Source organism: Haliaeetus leucocephalus, unplaced genomic scaffold (assembly GCF_000737465.1).
Source record: "Haliaeetus leucocephalus isolate CR32 unplaced genomic scaffold, Haliaeetus_leucocephalus-4.0 Scaffold166, whole genome shotgun sequence".
Lineage (NCBI taxonomy): Eukaryota > Metazoa > Chordata > Aves > Accipitriformes > Accipitridae > Haliaeetus > Haliaeetus leucocephalus.
In genome coordinates, this window is record NW_010972602.1 from 1912962 (window position 1) to 1932695 (window position 19734).

Here is a 19734-nt window from a genome sequence, read left to right on the forward strand (position 1 = left end):
TAGTTTTCTGAAGTGGACTGTTTATGAAATGGAACTTCCTTATTTCAGTTTACTTCTGTATCATTTTGCTGTCATAAAATGAGATGAAAAATAGGTGTTTCAATAACGTTGGTCTCGCTTCCAAAATTTAGGAATATTTGTACCACTGTAGGTCAATTCTAATCAAGGTCAGTAGTTTCCCAGTGAGATGAAGACAATTATTTTTCTTTACAAGACTTTTTTTTCCTGTCATCTTAATATGATCTCTGTGGCTTTACCTTTGAAAGCAGTAGTGTCTTTCTGGAGGTAGAATATCTGTCACTGTACGTTCACCTGCAGGTGGTACAAACAAATGCTTTGTGTATAGCTGTACTGCCTTATGTATAAGGTAATACATTATGCGTTCCTCTGCACTGCTTCAGAAATGAAGCACAGTTCTGCTTCAGCTGGCTTCACGGCATGAATCGTGACATTCATGTGCTGGAATTGTGAAACTTTTTCTATCCTTTGTTGGGAAAGGGGGAAAGAAGCCAACATGACATAGGTCATATCTCTTGTTGTAATATGTGTGGTCCATGGAAGTTAGTTTTGGGTCACACAGCTGTCTCATATTACGTGACTGTCTGCCTTGAATGGCTGGAATACAGACCAGCTCACAAATGAGATTTTGGTTCCCCTTTTTTGTTATCCGTTTTGTGCAGTGAATGTAGAGAGAAGCCACCATGATAATCTCCCACGGAAGGATGCCTGAAATGGGATGGCACAGTGTTGCTTCCATCTAGTGGCAAGCCATGCATCCTTGCTGCTGCTAACTGGCTAGGAAAATAACCTTGGTTTTTATTCCCTCCCACCTCCCTTTTTTCTTTCCCATTTGCTGGTTTGCTTCATTGGTTTTGGTGGCTGTTGGACTGAAAATAAAAGACCAATTAAGAAATCTCATGCCAGAGTGGCTGTGGCAGTTACGTGCTGGCTGGCAGGACATAACCAGCCAATTGAGAAAAAAACCCAAACACCAAAAATGAAACAAAACCCACTACTCCCCCCACCCACCCACAAAACAACCCAGATATGAGCATCTCCTCTTAAGGTTGCAGCATTGTTACCCTCCCGATGTACTGTATCCTCTTAAAATAGTCCCTGCCAGTGTAGTAGAAGTTAACTGTGCAGCATTGGTATGTTGCTTCTAAAAACCCTGGTGTACCTGCTCGAAAATCAAATGTCTTTCGAAAAACTGCCAGCAAAGTGGTACTTCCCCCCCAAGAAAGAAAATTCTAGGAAGCATTATGCTGTCAGATTTCTTTTAGCAGCAAGAAAAGAGGCTACTTCATTTTTACACTAACTCTTTCAAGACTTACGTGAGTGTATCCTGCACAGATTCATTTGGGAAGCTAGCATAATGATTGCAGCTATTCTTAGATTTTGATTAAAACTGTCTTAAAAAGAAGATGTACCTTTCTCCCACCCTCCAAATTTGTGACCATATTGAAGGGATACTGTAAAAGCAAGTTGTAAAGATCAGAATGTCTTTTCCAACTCCTGCTCTTGGCATCCCTGACCTTACCAATTACCACTCCTGCTCACTCCTCATCTGTAGCCATAAACAGAGATGCCCCAGCAAATTGTCACTATTACTCAAGCATGTTCAGAGCATTTTAAAGGCTGTAGTGAAATGTGTACAGTACATGTTCTGGTAAAGGGGACAATAATGATCTCAACCTGTGACTTCAGGCAGTACATCCCATTAAAGGCCCCTTTTAAAATCTGCTGCGTAATGGCTTCTCTCTGCGGTGCAACAGTAAGAGCAAGATCCTACTACTGGGGCAGTAGCTTCTCTCCTAATAAGCACACAGGCTTATGATACATTTACACCTTACATGCTGCTTTTGAGCTGCCTTACATACGTTTTCTACTATATGCTCTATTTACCTTCTGTCTTATTCTCTGATATTGGATGTTGTTGACTGCTTTTTTGGCAGTGTGCTGCATAAATTCCATTTCCGTCTTTAATCTTGAATATAAGCCATTAACAAAATTCAGAAAAAATCAGGCCTTTTTTACAATTTATTACATGTTTCCTTCTTTCTTACTACTCAATTTGTGCTTCAATGGATATGAGGAAGAAAGTTGTAAATACGATTGAAAATATGCAGAGGCTTTTTTCCTTCTTTATTTAGCCATGCATATTGGTAATTTTTGAACATAAAAGATATTTTTAAAAAAACCCTACTAAATATGCAGATAAGTCAAAGACAAAATTAGAAATAAATTTGCCAAAATGAGGTATTAAAGTGGTCTGTTATGGAAAACTCTTTTTTCTCCCTTTTTCTGTTGCTGCTGTAGGACTTGGCTCAATATGTAAATGAAGTAAAGAGAGATAATGAAACGCTCCGTGAAATTAGACAGTTTCAGCTATCAATAGAGAATTTGGTAAGTGATATTTTTCTTATACAGTTTTTAAATGACTTTTGATCAAATATATTGATAGATGTATTTTTTCCACATTTCAGATGAAATTATAGTACTCTTGGTAATATTTTAAGTGTAAGTATGCATTGCTTGGTTTAGAATGACATGAATATTAAAGTACAGAAATCTCTGCTATTTTAGGGTTCTGTCTGTAGTTAATATATATATTTGCATAGTTAAAGGTTTGTATTTGTACAGTGACTCAGGTGTTTTTGTAATGGGAAAAATTTTCCCATTTGAAGACAAAACTGGAATGGACCGATTCTTTACTGTAGATGGTGGTGAGGAAAAGATGTTGTTTTCAGGCCTGAAAAGTCCTTTTTTGGGGTAAAAGGAGTGAGTGGTCTAACATTTGAATGTGCTGTCATCTTGATGCTTTTGCTATATTGAATCATACATATTACTTCTGTTTCAGAATCATTCCCTCTTACAGTATGGAAGACCTCAAGGTGATGGGGAAATAAGGATAACTACATTGGACAAACGTGCAAGGCAAGACAGGTGATGGCATGACTTCTGGTGTTTGCTATTTAAAAGCCTGTAAAGTAACTCTCTTTTTAGATTTGAGGTCAGCTCAGTGATTCTTCAGAGTACTTTCCTGTCCATTCACAGAGCCTATGCACTGTTTACCAAGTGAATTTGCAAAGTGATTCATGGGAAGTTAGCTATTATGTTATCATCTAAGATCACCTAAGTCCCTTGCAAGTACTAAGTCTCTAGCAGAAGTACTTTCAGTGGGTTTTTTTTGTTTTGTTATTCAGTAGTTTAGTTGTTCACCTTCAAATTTTTAAGTGCCACAGGCAAAGTTGTGTAAAATAAGACTTTGGGTGTTGGCTTTCTGGAGTGTTTTTAACCTTCTTTATATTGTATTTTCATAGGCATATCTTCTTGTTTGATCTAGCTGTAATTGTTTGCAAACGGAGAGGTGATAATTATGAAATGAAGGAAATAATAGATCTTCAGAAATACAAAATTACAAATAACCCCACTACTGATAAAGAAAATAAGAAGGTAAATATTTCTTGCAAATTCATATAAAATATATATTTTTAGCAGCAATTTGAAACATTTTGGAGGACTTCAGAATGTATATACAATTTATTTACAAAGTTTTATGTTTTAAATGTAAGCTGGAGTGAATATTTAGGGATTTCAACTTTTTTTATTTTGATGTAATTGGAGTGTTTGAGTAAGTCATTCCTAAGTGAACACAATAATATGGTCTTGCTGTTCCCAAAATAAGGGAATTAAGGAATGTACAAATGCTTCTTTATTTTTTTTCCCTTTTCCTTTCTTCATAACTGATGACCTTTGTATTGCCAATCTTTTTATGCAGTGGTCTTATGGCTTCTACCTCATTCATATCCAAGGTCAAAATGGTTTAGAAGTTTATTGCAAAACTAAAGACTTGAAGAAAAAATGGCTTGAGCAATTTCAGATGGCTCTGTAAGTATATTTTTATTAAGGTAGAATCATGTTCATCACCACTGCAAGGATATCACTTCAGTTATGCTGAACTGCTTTCATGTTTACATTTTTTTAATACAGCCTAGTTAGCTATTGTATTTGACTTTTTGAGAAACAACTGACTAACATCTACATGAACAGACTATTTCCCTGAAACTCCTCTTGGAAAAGAAAGAGGGCACCCTAGGCTATGTATTACTTTCTAACTTTGCTGCTAGGACTGTTTTAGTAATACAGTCTTAAGCAACGAGGGGGAATATTAATTATTTTAGCAATAAATATCTAGCATAATAGTGACATTTTTTTCCTCTCCCATTTTTATTTTGATTAATTGAAATATATTTTTTGAAACGTGATGCTGATAATTTGAGAGGGGATCCTGGCATCTTTCATAGTGGCTTTTAACTAATTTATTTTTTAGTGTTTGGATCCAGTTGCTTGGCTTATTAAATTTAGTTTCAAAAGGCTGACTTTCTTTGTATGTTTTCAGCTAAAAGAGGAGTTTGCTTTAGACTTATTGAAAAGTTGTTCAGATGCAGCACTGCAGATTACATTGTTGTTATGCAGCATGAGCTTTATTTCCATTTCTGATTCTTGTCAGAAAGAGAAACATGATTATTGACACCTCAGGTATTCTGATTAAATTTAAAACGTGAACAAGGGAATCGGATGACAAGGTGATGCTTGCTTTATGGTACAAAAAAGAAAGTGTGAGGGGGAGTGAGATACTCCCAGTGAAAATAGAGAGAGCGCCTTAATAAAGATTGTTTTGGATGTGATTGTAAAGGTATGTGGATTCAGAAAAAAGGCTATTAATGAGCTGGTATGAGTGAAACTTGCTCATAAACTATATATATGTTTTAAAATCTTAGTATGATGAGTGCTAATGATTTAAACGAAAACATTAGGGAGAAGAGCCTGGGCTGGATAGGTATTACAAGGCCTGCTTAGTAGGGTTCCCATCTTGCTGATTTTTATTGAAGGCAAAAATGGCATGTGTTTTGGCAAAAATTTCTGGGTAGCAGAGTGGGGGATGGGAAGACGTGTTTATTTGTATGTGTGTGGAAAGCTGAGTACTTTGCCTTTTTCTGTCCCTGTGCTCTCCCTGCTGCACTCGCTGTAATGTCGTTATTGATATTTACTTAAACACAGATAAAACGTGTATGAAAAGCATGAGGAACTCAGATTTATCAGCTTTAGCATTGCAACTATTGATCACTCTTCAGGTGTCCTGGCCCAGTGTACAAAGAAACCCAATCAAACAAAACAAAAGTCAGCCAGGGAGCTAAGGAGAGCAGTAAGAGAGCTATGTTTTTTCCCAGGAGCGTATCCTCAGTTCTTCCCAAACATTTTTATGGTTCCGTGCAGGACCCGCCCCCACCGCTGTGCATGTGGAGAGTGAGTGCAGCTGCATATCCTTACACAGTGTTAGGCACAGCCAGCGCTCATGAGCTGTTCATGAGCATGCCTTTGTGAGCAATGGTTTACTGCTGCTGGTTGCCTTATGTGAGCAGAACAAAACGGAACCTGAGGGGTTGACAAGTTAATGTGCTACTCTTTCCTCCTGGGCAGATGGAGTTGGTCGTTGAAAATGAGTGGTGGCATCAGCCTTGTCTTGCATGGATGTTTGTCTTTCTCGTAAACCCATACCTCTAGTTTAACCTCTTCCCGTGTGATTAAAGTCTGTAATGCAGAGGCATGGGAACTGGAGCAGAAGGATTGCTGCAGGTCAGGGCTGAGGTGCAACATGATATAGTGGTATTATTTGCATTGGGCAATGCTTTTGCTCCCTTATATTTATAACCACTACGATTGAAAACAATGGGGAACTTCTATGCTTTATGAAGTTTTTATACCTTTTCCCCAACTCCGTTACATGGATTTGACTTCATAGCATATTTCCCTTAGCAGCTCTCCTAGAATGTACCTTGGCATATGTAGCAATAAATATATTCTAATGCATGCTGAGGCACAAGAGTTTGTATTTGGGAATAAACTAAGCCAAGAGTTTTGAACAATTGGTTCGTTTGTTTTGTTGTTTTCAGGGGTCTCATTGCCTACTGTGTAGGTTATCTTGTTCTAGTGTGATTCTGCTCTGAAAAGTAGCCATGGTTGAAATTATGCTATTATTCATCATACTCAATTATAATTGCTGCTTTTATGGGCAAAATACTTCTCATTACTTAAAAATTTTACTGAGACTGCAAACCCAGCACAGTTGAACGGGTGAATTACGTTCTTTTTTGATTATCAGAAATGATGGTGTTTACTGAGTTCCAGACAGAAATTTCAATGCAGTTTTGTTGCCTTCGGGATAGCATTCTGTATGAAGTCAGGTCTGTGCAAGTGTTAATCTAAGAACATAACAAGAGAACACGTTAGGATCTCTGTTATTATTTTTAAATTAAGAATTAACCTTGTTGCTACTAGAATGGTTTTATTGGCATAACTATGTTTGCTAGGCTGTAATTTTTTATTTTTTAGGAGCTTAGATGTTTATACCAGTGTAGGAACAACAGTGATGATAGTTATATTGCTGAAAAGGCATCTGTTGTTGAGACGCTGGTGTCATTGAGATGAGAATTTGTCTCTAGATATGGGAAGCTTATGTTATTGGTGAAGTATGAATTAGAGGAGAACACTGCTTTGCTGGCTGGCCTTGGTTTAGGTTTTGAGGGCAGGAATACATTAGGCACACTTGATACGGAAAAATCTTTAAAGGAAGGAAGGATGAAATCCCAATGCAATTTCCAGAGTGTTACTTTTCAGACTAGTAAGTTTCTGTTAGAAAACTAGTTTCACAAACCTGTGAAAATATTCTACTTCTTAGCCAGCTCTGTTGTTACTGTGGTATATGGCGAGTTGTTTTGTCGTGAGGGAGGTTGGGAACGATGGGTTACTGGTCATAAGAAACTGAGTAAATTGGGTTTATTCATATGGCATTTCTGTTGCTACAGTATGTATTTGCTGTTTTCCTGAGACTCTTGCTTTATTTAGAAAATATATAATACCAAAACACCTCAATTTCTATTTTTCCTAAGAATTTCACAATGGTTATTGATGAAGCCTTTTCGTACACTACACGTTACATCCTCAGCAGCAATGGTGCTGTGGCATGGTTGCACTGAATTTGATGCTATTGACCTATTCACAGTAATCTCCACAGTTGAGGCTGGGTCACCTCATCTCATGTGTCATCAGTGTGTCGTGTGGTCCGTCCGTCCCCAGTCGTCGTCGTCCCCCCCCTTCCTTTTTCAAGTTTATTGTGTACAGTGTTCAAAATGGCTGGTTATTTGGGAGCACTGGGTTTTCTAGGTGACAGTAAAATGAAGTAGGACACTGGGGCAGCACAGTTAACATTGCAGTCAAGCTCTTGAAGGTGAAACTTCAGTTGGACTTGTAAATCTGATGAATTTCAGAGGTTTTCATAAAGCTACCAGGCAGAGACCAGTGGAGGATGTTTTAACAGGAGCCATCATATCAGAAATGGCTGAGTTGTCTCTTGGTGTGCCTGTCCCTCACCAATGTGAATGGAAGTTTTGCATGCACAAGGGGAGCATAACCACTTACTGCCTTGGGAGAGATGTGCTGCTTAACAGCGATAGTGGTTAATTTGAGCAGTTGCTATTTTGTTCTTGGAACTCTGTTCATAGAAATGGATGAGCTTATAGCTGTATGAGTAAATAAGCACCTTTTAAAACATAGTACTACAAAGACTTTACTGTACTAGATGTGGAATGTTTAAATTTAATGTAGCACATCAAATAGCATTGGTTTAAATGCAAAGTCATTCCGTATCCAAGATAATATTAATAAAAGTGTACAGCCAAATTACTGTACCAAATTACTCAGCCAAATTAGCAACACAACATGTATTAAGTGAAAGTTTGTCAGCAATGTGATGAAGTGCATGGTTTATTTGCTGTAACTGAGCCATTAAAAACCTCAAAAACTGGTTGCAAGTGTGAGACACAATTTTCTGAGATTTTCTAGTAGCATATTGTGTTTTATTTCTTTTCTCCTGTATTAAAAACAACCAGAAGAATCAGAACAAATATGTAATGTTTCATAATATACCTACAGATTATATGAAATATTTGATACTTTTATATTATTCAGCTTATGCTAAAAGGTAGGAGCATTGATTGGTATGGTTTTTTTCCCCCTAGAAAGCTCTCCTACAGATGCTTGTCTTATAAAAATAAGCTTTTTCAAAATAAGTAGTTGACTAACATATGTGTCAATGAATTTATGCTAACCATTCTTTATTAAAAGAAAAAACTCCTTGAAAGTTGAAGCTGTCCTCCTCTATTGTATGTGTATATATACCTCGGTTACATTACTTTGGAATTACTTAGCTGACTAATTGTCAGGCTTAATTTCTTATTATGTAGCTACTGCTTTTCTCATCACTGCTGTGGTCAATTTAATTCTCTTTTATTTCATCTTGAGATGATAGAATAAATACTGAAAGAAAATATGTTGATTATTACTACAGCTGTCTCATGTTGACACTAAACATTTGCTTCCATCCACTAAATATTTCTTTGTATGTAGTTTGTTTCTTCATCACAGTAGAGCATGGAGCAGGTGTGTGTTGTCTTCCTTGCAACAGCAGAGACCTTTTCCATGAAAGGCCACATATTTTATTTTCCCACTGACTTAATATCTGAATCCATTAGTGTAACATGGCATGCAATATCTTATGCTGGTTTGTGCTGAATTTATTTTGTCGTTGTGATGTCCAGTTTGCTAATTTAATTAAGTCTTTCTCTGGTTTCTCAACTGTGCTTTGTAATCACTCTAAAAATGGCCATTAGCAAATTTGGCTTCAGTATATATTCCTAGATAGGAACATATTACACGGAAATGCAGTTTAAAATGTAATCATAGAAGAATTTAGGTTGGAAAGGGTGTGTGGAGATTGTCTGCTTCAGTCTCCTGCAGGGCTTAGGTTGCTCAGGGCCTTGTCAGCTTGAGTTTAATACTGCTGGATTATGAGATGTACAGAACCAATATTGCAAAGTGTCATGCAGCAGTGTTGTAACACACCTTTTAATTAGGCTTTACTCAACATCTCTCTCACAAACTGAGAAGTGCATGAATACATCTTGCAGGCAGAGGAACAGACCTTCTTTTTTAATGTACTTGGTTAAAATTTCACCTTCAGAAGTACTATGATTGTAGTTTCTGCTTTGACATTGTTACTGAAATTGCAATATTAATGTCATGTCTAATTAGTAATGCCTGAAAAATCAGTGGGAAACACATGATCATTATAGTGATTAGGGTATGCATTAATTGCATGGAGTTAATGAATCTGATTTTTTTTTTTTTTTTAATATCCAAATAAAAGAGATTTCAGACATGAAAGCTGTACAGCCCTCAAAAAACTAGTGGTTTTAGTTTTAATTACACTGTATTTAAGTTTTAGGTCACCATAGAGTTTGTGCAGCCGCTCAGGTACAGTCTAATATGTTTTTGAAAAATTGCCGTTTCAGTTAGACATAAATTCACACCCTGTAACTCAGGGGTCGCAGAACACATCATCTGATTGTAAGGAAATAATCCCAAGATTCACTGATTCTCAAATCTGATAGGTGTGTATGCAACATTTTAGATTAGGCAAGCTACATAAATTGTAGATAGAGCTCATTGGTTTTCTAAATTTTAAAGACAACTAGTACACAAGAAACAAGGTAGGTGAAAAGCGTTCTCTTACCTATTACCATACCCATTTCCAAATTTGGTTTGCACTCTGTGACTAATGACGTTGGTCAGATTCAGCTCAGATAGATCTGTTCTCTCAGATAGTGCATTAATAATGAATATGCATTAAGACTTCTTCTGAGAGAATATTTGAGCTCTGATATATTGAACACTGACATATTAACTTAAAGCTTTCTTATCTCAGAGCACTTTAAAAGCCTTAGGTATCTGCTGCATTTTTCAAATAGCCTGCAAAGGTGTTTCACCTATATCAACCTCGCATAGGTTACCAAAGCAATAAACAAACATGTCTGCCTGGGCTTCTCCATCAGTATAAATATTTCAATACTGCAAAAATGAATGCCAAGTTCATGTCTGCCAAAGAAGAATTCTTTCCTATGACTCCAGTTGGTTTTGATCAAATGTTTTTTTGGGTTATAAGCAACCATTCACAACATATTTATAGTTATGCAATTTCTTTAGATTATTCCAGACACAGCAAGAACTGTGTGAAGATTCCGTATATGATTAAGAGCACAGTGTAAAGGCAGCATAGAATGTGAAACCAAAACAGAATTTATGGAAAGAGTGTGTAAACACTTGGAGGTGATAAATATACTTTAATATTATGTCTTCTGGTTCACAAAAATCAAAGATTTCCCAGTCCTTATGTTTTACAACTTACCTTACAACATGTGAGGTATATTACTGTGAAAATTAATAAGTGTTTCTTAAAATTCAGTGAAATAAATTTGTAGTGACACTACATCATAAAAATAAAGTACCGCCATATAAATATTGGTTTTTGTGTAAGGTGTTAGTTTTTTTCTGTCTTTAAACATGGAATGCTGCGTTACATGTTTGTCCCGATACTTTGGCCGTATGAACATATGTCCTAGTTTAACCTTGCAAACCAATGCTAGCTTTTTTCTTAGCAGATTTAGGTGCTTGTCTGGTAATTTAAAAGTTTATGGCTGTATACGTCCTCTATTTTTACATTTTTTACTCCAAAACAAGACATTTGTCTTCAGTTAAGTGTAAATATATGATAACATATTTAAAGATTACCAAGTCAAGCAACTTTGTAAATTTGGATTCGTAAGACTTAGAACTTCCACAAATAAGACTCAGCCAGTGAATATTAGTGTATGTAAAGTATCGATGTTTTTGATTTACAAATACTGATGTGTGACAGAGCTTTGTTCCTATCAGGTGGTGTTTAAAAACGTTATACAGGAATAGATTAGCTCAAAGCAGTCCATCTCCCATGCTTTTTAGGGAAGTAGGCTGTTAAGGAAAAAGGAAAGCCATTATCTTGTTTGAAACAATGCAGTACACTTCCAAAAAGTTAACAAGATGATTTCCTTGATCTCAAAAAAGCCACTCATCATATGATCAAATAAGCAAATTTCCTAGCAAAGTCTTAGAAGTTATGTGTTCTTGATCAAAAGCACAATTTACTTTGTGATATGGTTAATTTAATTATATAACATGTCTTCTTGACGGAGACTCTTTGATGTGACAAACCAGAATGTTTAAGTATTAGCATGTGGAGAATTGATTGATTGATTAATTCAGTAAGTGGCATCTTCAAAGATGATTCTGAAATATAATAGCCTAGCTGGAACAGAGAAAGGGAATGAGCTGTAAGTAATCAGCATTTCTACATTCTTTTCTCAGGAGCAAAGCAGCTCAAAATCATCCTTCGTGAAATGGCATTGCCCACCTCTAGTGACAATACCCCTTAAGAATGCCATTTTCTCTCTTCACCTTTTTACAGTGAATAATACAATCCTTGTAAAGATTGAAAAAGCATTATTTATTTGTGGTTTTGTCTCTGCACTCTTACTTTGTCTTTCTATTAGATGGCAGCATGTTGTATTAAGTGATCAGTTGAAATGGTGATAGCTGCACAGAGCCAGAATGTTTTGCATGGAAAGAAAGGGTAGTGCAAATGTAAGGCTGGTTCTGCTGTTTGTGGGGAACAGGATTCTAAGGGAAGCCTGCTGCGTATCAGAGCAGGGAGGTGAGGCTGAATATCTCTTGGAACCACATTTGCATGAAATTCTTCATATGAGGTTTGGCTGAAAGCTTTTTTTCTTGTTTGACAGTAACATATATGGTTTTCTGTTTTTTAACTTCTGCTGTCCATGTTATTAATTAAAACATTTGAATATGTGATAAATGTTAGCTATATTTTATTGCTTAGTTAAATTTTCCAAAATGTTCTGGGATGCTTAGTACCAGTTGTCATGGCTAACTTCTAAGGTACTTAAAATTTTGAAAGGTGGTCACTTTGGCACAAAACAGGAATTTCAACTTGCGATGTCTTCATAAATAATTTCTGTTAGCAATTAATAACTTAGAAATACTTATGGCAGATCTAGGTTTATTGATGCATATTCTGCTGTGATGTCAAATATTAGTACAATAAGTAAAACTGGAAGCAAAAATTGCAGTGTCCTCAGGTATTAACCTGTGCCATTTTCTTTATAGGCTATACTGCATAAGTACAGCATCAGATTTCATGTCACATGCACTTTAAAATGTTCTTCAGCAGTTCATGCTCAGGGTGTCCATAATTCTGAACAGTTCTGTATGGAGCATTTTAAATTATTTTAAGCATAACATGGAGTGCAGAATAATAACAGCTCTAAAATGCAAAGGTCTAACTCCGGGTTGAGAGTTGAGGAGAGTTCAAGGTAGTGAGTTTTATCTGAACTCCCCATAGTATTTCTTCTTTTGATGCTTAAAACAGTTGCAATTCACTGCAGACTCCTTTTCTGATACTTCATGCATCTGCTTATTTGTTATGCCTCTTGGCTCACAAGTGGGCATACATACATTAACTGTTCTCTAAAGCCAAGTTTTAATTAAGTGAAATGGCTACTTAGTTTCAAATATAATGCACTTTTGAAATTATGGGATATCTTGCAAACATCTACATACAATTGAACCCTGTGTAATTTCTTGTGACACAATTGCATTTCTTAAAGAGACTGATATGAGAAAAAGATCTTCAAAACCTAACCTAAATAGCATTTCTGAAAAATGAGTCAAAACCAAAAAAAAGAAGTATCATTAGAACTTCTTAGCATGTTTTTCCGTTTTTGGGGAAAACTGTCAACGCCAAAGAAAGGGCAGCTGTCTCACTGTGCTGTTATGGAGAGCCTGTGACTCTGCTGGACAGCCTGTTCCCAACCAAAGAGCATCCAGATCTGGGCATTTGTTGCTGTTCAGGTCACTCAGAAAAACATGCTTGTGACATTGCTGCTGGGGAAAGAGAAGGTTTGTTTTCTATCCAAGTTGACCGCCCCACTGAGTTATGACAATCTGGAGGAACATCTCTGGGCTTAAATGATACCTGTGAGGTTTATCATCAGTCCCCTGAGAAGAATGGCTTGATTCAGTCAGTGTTTACAATGCCTTTGATTTCTCTGTATTTAACAGAAGTAGTGATCTACTCAACAGTGTCTAGGTCAGCACCTGCTCTCGTTATGCAGCTAATTCACTTTTGAAAGGAGCTTTCTTGATCCATTTGCAAAGGGTTACCTTTGCATTTCTCTTTGTGATGTATTTTTTCTTTATTTTCCTGTATGTGCTGCAATTCCTGCAATTAAGTGTGTATGTGCTTTTTGTGGTGGAAAAATGATGTGCATATATCCAAGGAATAGCAAACATTTTTCAGTTTTTTTTTTCTTCCTGTGATACATTTTTCCTTCCAGTTTAAGAAAAAATAAATTCAGTTTAAAAATATGTGAAGTCTGGGAAGGAAAAGTTGAGTTGTTAATTAAGTACTCCAGAGAAGCAATTTTTCAACGTTAATTGAAATGTTTGTAATGGGTTTAAGCAACACCTTCTTGGTGGCCTAGACCCAGGGAGGGGGGGAATCTGTACAGGTCTTAATTGGCAAAGTCAAGGTAGTATTGAAAAGCTGCCAAGGAAGCAATTAAAAGAAATGCCCTTCAAAATACAGCAAGAAATACAGAAGAACTGGCCACTAGTGGAGGACAGCAGTGGACCTTGCAGGCAGGTTGTTTAAACTACAGTTTCTAACTGGTAGCATTAAAGGTAATAGTAAATAGATTTAGAATAAAAGAAAGAGGAGAATTTTTCTTTGTGCTGTGTTCTGAAGTCTCCTTCCTTTAACTCCTTGCAGAATATGAAGCCACAAGATGGTAGTCTTCCAGTGCTCTCTGCTGCTGGATGCCTTTTTGTTGCTAGTGCTGTGCTAGGAGATTGACACCCATAACCAGGAGCCAAAGACTGCAGAATCTAATTGCTTCTACTCTTTACGTTTTTATAATACCACCTCTTTTCTTTTGTATGCTCTTTTTCAGTAGAGGCAGTGTTATTTGCATTTCATTAATTTCCTATTTAAAATTTAAACTTGCTATAAGAATTTAATTAAGCTAATCAACATAATACTTTGTCCCTTTATTATATTCTTGTTAGATTTGTTGGCAGCCAGTAGGCTTTCAGTAATATGTCCATGCAAAACAAACTTGAGACAATAGTTCTTAAAATCTGTAAGGCTAATACTGAAACATCTGAAGGGCAAAACATCCAAGGGAAGATGTACTCAGTATGCTAAAATTTGTGAAATAAGGGCTTTTTCATTGTTTCTATCTCTAGAAATATGGCCTTTCTGGAAATGAAGACTGGGATTTTAATGCACTTATTCTCCACATGGGAAAAGGAAGGAGCTATAGTAAACTATCTCTTAGCCTTTTATTTATTCTCTTAGGACATGTTATCTGTAGTAATTATGTATTTAGTAGAGAGGTAAGATGGAGTTTTGTGGCTGAAAGTTCAGTGGTTTTCTGGTGCATTTTATTTTGTAAGCCTTAATTGTGTGGAGGAAGTTTAAACTGACAGCAACAGGAAGCATATTTGTGTCTAGCCCATTGAAGAAACTACAATTCATATGTTTAGTCCAACCTGTTGTGAAAGGCACTCTGTATAGTTTTTGTTGTTGGAAACAAACATGAATGTAAGAATGCTGCTAAATTAAAGTGTTGCTATAAGGTAGTCAAATGCTATTGCTATTCAGACACATTCTGATCTTTGTTTTCCCATCAGATTGTAGTTTTGATTAAGTAAGGAAATGACAGTAACAAATCCTACCTAAGCTGCTTGATATTGATGATGTACACTTTTCATTGCAGTATGCATTTTGGAAACGCTTTAGACCCAAGATGATCAAAGTTCAGTTTTGTAAAATGAGGTATCGAACTTACACTGTCTGATATGTCAAGGTTGCCAAGGTTCATTGCTTTATTTTGATTTAAGTATTAATGTTTTGATTGTGACATGTTGGTGTCTTGAGGGTTAAGAATTACTTTAAGTTTTTGAACTGTTATCCCAACCGCTATACAAAAGTGTTAGAAAACTGTAGCTTAAACTGTTTCATTTTATTCATGTGCACAATTATTTTGGCATTTTGAGGTAAGATAGTAGAGAGAATGTATTCCTTATTCTATAGATATAAGAATAGGCATCTAGATGTCTTGTCTGACAAGATAATTTTGGGCTATCTATAGCATTATTCTGTGGTCAGCTGTGCCATTAATCTAGGCAAAGATTATTACTAGAATGAATTCTGACTGCAAAAGCTTGTGGGGGACTGTTGATAATATGACACCTTCTGACACCATTTATAAAGGTGTTGCATTAAGTGGGTGACTGAAGACAGAGTTGGCCTATGATCAGTTTACTCTTCTGAGAAGTAAGAGTCAATAGAAAGAAGTGGCACAGTAAATGTGGAGAAGTATTTTTAAAAGGGGAATATTTCATACATGTAAGGTCAGCAAAAATGGAGTGCTCCAAAGTCTGATGATCTCAAGGGCAATCAAATAAGATACCCAGATAACTCTTGTCTACACTGAACTTTGCAAACTTTATAGGCAAAAGATCTGTTCAGAGATGCAGGATTGACTGAAGAAGACGGTCATTCTGCTCCTTCAGTGGTGGCTTTGATGGCTGATGCAGAGACAAGAATTGTGCGTCCAAATGACAGAGGAGACTAGCAAGACAAGCATCTGCAGGTCTCTGGGTTCGTGGTGTAGCAGCGAATTGGTCCCAGAGGGACTAATATTCTGCAAGTAACTTGGAAAGTGAAAGCTTTACTCAAAGGCTTAGGGGCAGCCCAAGGACGTTGCTGTAGTGACTGGAGTAAATCTGATTATGGGGAATCCAGCACTATGCAGGAGAGGGCACTCGTGGTTGTCTCTGCTGCTGAATTGAGGAGAGAATTGGAAAAAAATTCCTAATTACAGATTCACTCTGTTTCTGTATCCTGACATTTTGTCTCTGCTAGAGTGTAGGAGTTAAAACAGCCTGGGGAAAAAGTAGAAGAGGGGAAGGGAAACTACTTTTGACTCCCCACATTGCTTGTAAAAATAAGTGAGTTTTACCATAAAATGAGGAACATAATCTCTGTTGTTATTTTCCTCAGATGAAGTATTCCTGGTATATGGGTGACTTCCTGCTCTGGCCACTCATCAATATTGTTCAACAGCAGAAATGGATAAAACGTTTCATTTGCAGTGAGGCTGGGGCACCCCTTAGTAGAAGTTGTTGTGGAAGGAGGACTGAGGAGCCTGTGAGAGGACTTGACTGGTGACTGTTTCACTGTGATAGGGAAGGAACCCGGTTTAAGTTCTAAATTAGACTTTACTAATGCTAGCCACAGAAATTGCTTCACTATATTTGAAGTTTTATAACAATCATGTATGCAGTTGTGTGTGGGTTCCTTTTTTTTTCTTTTTTTTTTTTTTTTTTCTTTTTCCCCTGGCAAGAAATCCTCCTTCTGAAGAAGAAAATATTCTTAGTATTAAGCTTAAAATTAATATTGACCTAATACTGAGGTTCTTTCTATGTCTTGGAATATGCCCACAGGTTGGAAAATAGAAGGGAGAAGAAATTTTGAGATGGATGAACTGTTCTCTTTAGTGTGTTGTGGCAGCTCTGGTCTGTGTTCTCAGGGTATCAGTGTAAGACTTCAATGCTGTAACTGAAAAAAGCTTCTTTATGGTTGGACACGACTATGAAAAGTTGTATGCTGTGCTTTGACTGCTGTTTTTCTGTTGAAGTTATTGGCTTTATTTACTGTATTTAAAAACTCAAAAAATAGTATATGCTATTCAGTGTGAAAGGTTTTGTGGAAAAAAAATTTCCTACGGTCCTTGTGGTGTTTGGGCTTGAACAGTCACAGATGAGTTGCCCTTAATCTCTAGTTGGAAACTTCCGCGTGGTATTGAGTTGGGTTATTTTTGCATTATTTTTGATTTGTTGAAGAACAATATGTTGAAAACTAAAATATCAAACCCCTAGTTTCATGAAGTTTCAGGCTTTACATTAAAAGACTTGCTACTTGATATATACTGATATATACATCTCAGATTATCTCAGACTTGATCTGATGTGATGTGTAATGTGACTACAGAACTGGATTTGCCATATTGCAGCATGACTGATCAGGTACTGGAATATGCAAGAGTTTTCCTGTCCGCTGTTAGCCCTGCAATATATATTTTTCTATAAAGTTTTCCTTATTCCACCTCTACTTTTATAGTAGATAATACACATTATCTTTTTGGTGTAGTTTTTTCTGTTTTTTGTTGTATCATTAATTATCTTTCTATATTGTGCTTCACTTTGCAGGACTCTGGCTTCAGAGTGAGCATATTATTTCTTATTTTGCACTGTTCTCCTGCCTTTATCAGAATATTGATGACTGGAAACTTTGCTTTTGCATAAATGTGAATACTTTTTTTTGAGCAGTGATGAAGTGCCTTCTTGTCTAACATGAATCAACTGATAACAATGTATCTAAATATTAGTATTTTTAATAGACTATTTCATTATGAAGAGAATAATGAGATAATGGGTAAAATCCTGATCTTCTTGAAATGTGATGGACTCTCAAATTTGAGAATATATTTTACTGAAGTGTAAACTGAAATGAAACACTTGACATTTTCCCGTTCCTGTTTGACCTGAAATCTGAAGACAATTAGGACGAATGATTAGAAATAGAAAGGAAGAGACAAAAGAATACTTGAATGTTATTCTTCTCAGTGACTGCAATGGCATTGTTCATTTTGAGACAACTGCTTGGAAGAATCTTCTAAGTCTGCACAAAAAGAAAGACTGAGCAGCAGGTTATGTTTCTTGCCTTGCTGATTCCTGCTCTTTCTGCACTGGATCTTCTGTAATATGCTGAGGCTCTAGTCCCCTCCAGATTCGATTCATTTAATCTATGGTTGATGTACTTCAGTGGTGTCTCCTTTGATTTTAAGGATTCTTAAGCTTTTCCTTCTGGGTGATGTGGCTTTGGGGAAAAAAGGGAGGAAAATGGTATCTCTTGAGTGGTGCAAGGAAGGGCTAGCTAAATTTAAAAGGTCCTTTTGGTTTATGAATAGTTGCTGTGTGCCCCTGAAAGAGCTACTCAGGCTCATGTCTTTTAAAAAAAAAAAAAGCTATTTTAGAAGATCATTGTGCTAGCTTGGCCTTAGCCAACAAGGTAATACATGAAGTTAGATGGTAGTGAATTGATAGGGAGTGTGAAAGATGTGTAGGTGATGAAGATAGAACAGGTTTTTAGATAGAGAATTTATTGAGGTAATTGTTAGAATCTTACAATCACTAAACTAAAACTTGGTGGGGTCTAAAGAAACAGAGGGATTCACTCTTTGTGATACATTTTTGTGATCCTGAAGAACTGAGTAGTACTTGGAACCAAACTAGGTCCTCCTGTAGGTAATAGTGGATGAGAAATTGAAGTTTGCATGATATTCTAAATTTTGTATTGTATTATATGTTTTCAGTTTTATATTCTTCTACCTACGCAAGTAGGACAAATGTATCCAAATTTTAGCATACAGTAGGGAGCTGAAGTTTTAAGTCTGTTTATCTGAATAAATTGTCTGTCTTGTTTAGCACGTTATAATCTGATAGTTTAGCCCATAGGTGCAATAAAACAACTTAGGTTGGAAGAAGGTGGAGGGTCTTGTGACAGCTGTTCTGTGAGGCAACAGCTTCATTCTTTGCCATTTTAGCACTATGCTTTTTTTCTTCTGTCCTGGTTTCAGCTGGGATAGAGTTAATTGTCTTCCTAGTAGCTGGTAATAGTGCTATGTTTTTGAGTTAGGTATGAGAAGAATGTTTATAACACTGATGTTTTCAGTTGTTGGTAAGTGATGTTTAGTCTGAAGTCAAGGCTTTTTCAGCTTCTCATGCCCAGCCAGCGAGAAAGCTGGAGGGGCACAAGAAGCTGGGAGGGGACACAGCCAGGGCACCTGACCCAAAGTGGCCAACGGGGGATTCCATACCATGTGATGTCATGCCCAGTATATAAACTGGGGGGAGTGGGGGTGGGGAATCACTGCTCTGGAACTGACTGGATGTCAGTTGGCAGGTGGTGAGCAATTGCCCTGTGCATCACTTGTTTTGTATATTCCATTCCTTATATTATTACTACTGTCATTTTATTAGTGTTATCATTATCATTATTAGTTTCTTCTTTTCTGTTCTGTTAAGCTGTTCTTATCTCAACCCACGAGTTTTACTTGTTTTCCTGATTCTCTCCCCCATCCCACTGGGGGCAGGGGAAGTGAGTGAGTGCGTGGTGCTTAGTTGCTGGCTGGGGTTAAACCACAACATCCTTTCAAGAGTAACTTTTTTTATTAAGGACTGTAAAATGAAACCTAATGGCTTTATAAAATATGAAGAAATTAAAACACTATTTTTAATATAAAGAAGAATGAACACAGTGTATCATTTTTGTTCTGTTAATAGGAGGTATATTTTCAGTAGTTCATGTATTTCAATCTTATGTGGAACATAGCCTGAGAGAAGAATAGAAGAAAATTTTTACATACGAAAGGAATTTATATAGTCATATGCTTGTGTTAAACAACTGTCTGTATGAGGTTGTAATTTTTTTTCTTTTCGTCCACTATGCTTATTATTTTTGAAGAGTGATCCTGTTCTAGTTAAATGAATGGATTTTTTCTTTGGTTTGTTCTTGAAAAATGGTCAGGTTGTTAGGATCAATTTGATATCCTTTCAAATCTGATGAGTCTCTTCATGTTAGGCTGATACTTTTAA

At 36.5% G+C, this 19734-nt stretch overlaps 1 protein-coding gene across 1 annotated transcript in view; it reads left to right on the forward strand.

Annotated features, from left to right (window-relative positions):
• Positions 1 to 19734, forward strand: part of VAV3 (vav 3 guanine nucleotide exchange factor) — a gene marked incomplete at its 3' end in the record, with an annotated part of 139773 nt that overhangs the window by 73519 nt on the left and 46520 nt on the right. The window contains exons 12-15 of the mRNA XM_010563444.1: positions 2320 to 2406; positions 2861 to 2946; positions 3324 to 3456; positions 3782 to 3891. Coding sequence (XP_010561746.1) covers positions 2320 to 2406; positions 2861 to 2946; positions 3324 to 3456; positions 3782 to 3891 — 416 coding nt within the window. The remainder of the gene's footprint in view (positions 1 to 2319; positions 2407 to 2860; positions 2947 to 3323; positions 3457 to 3781; positions 3892 to 19734) is intronic.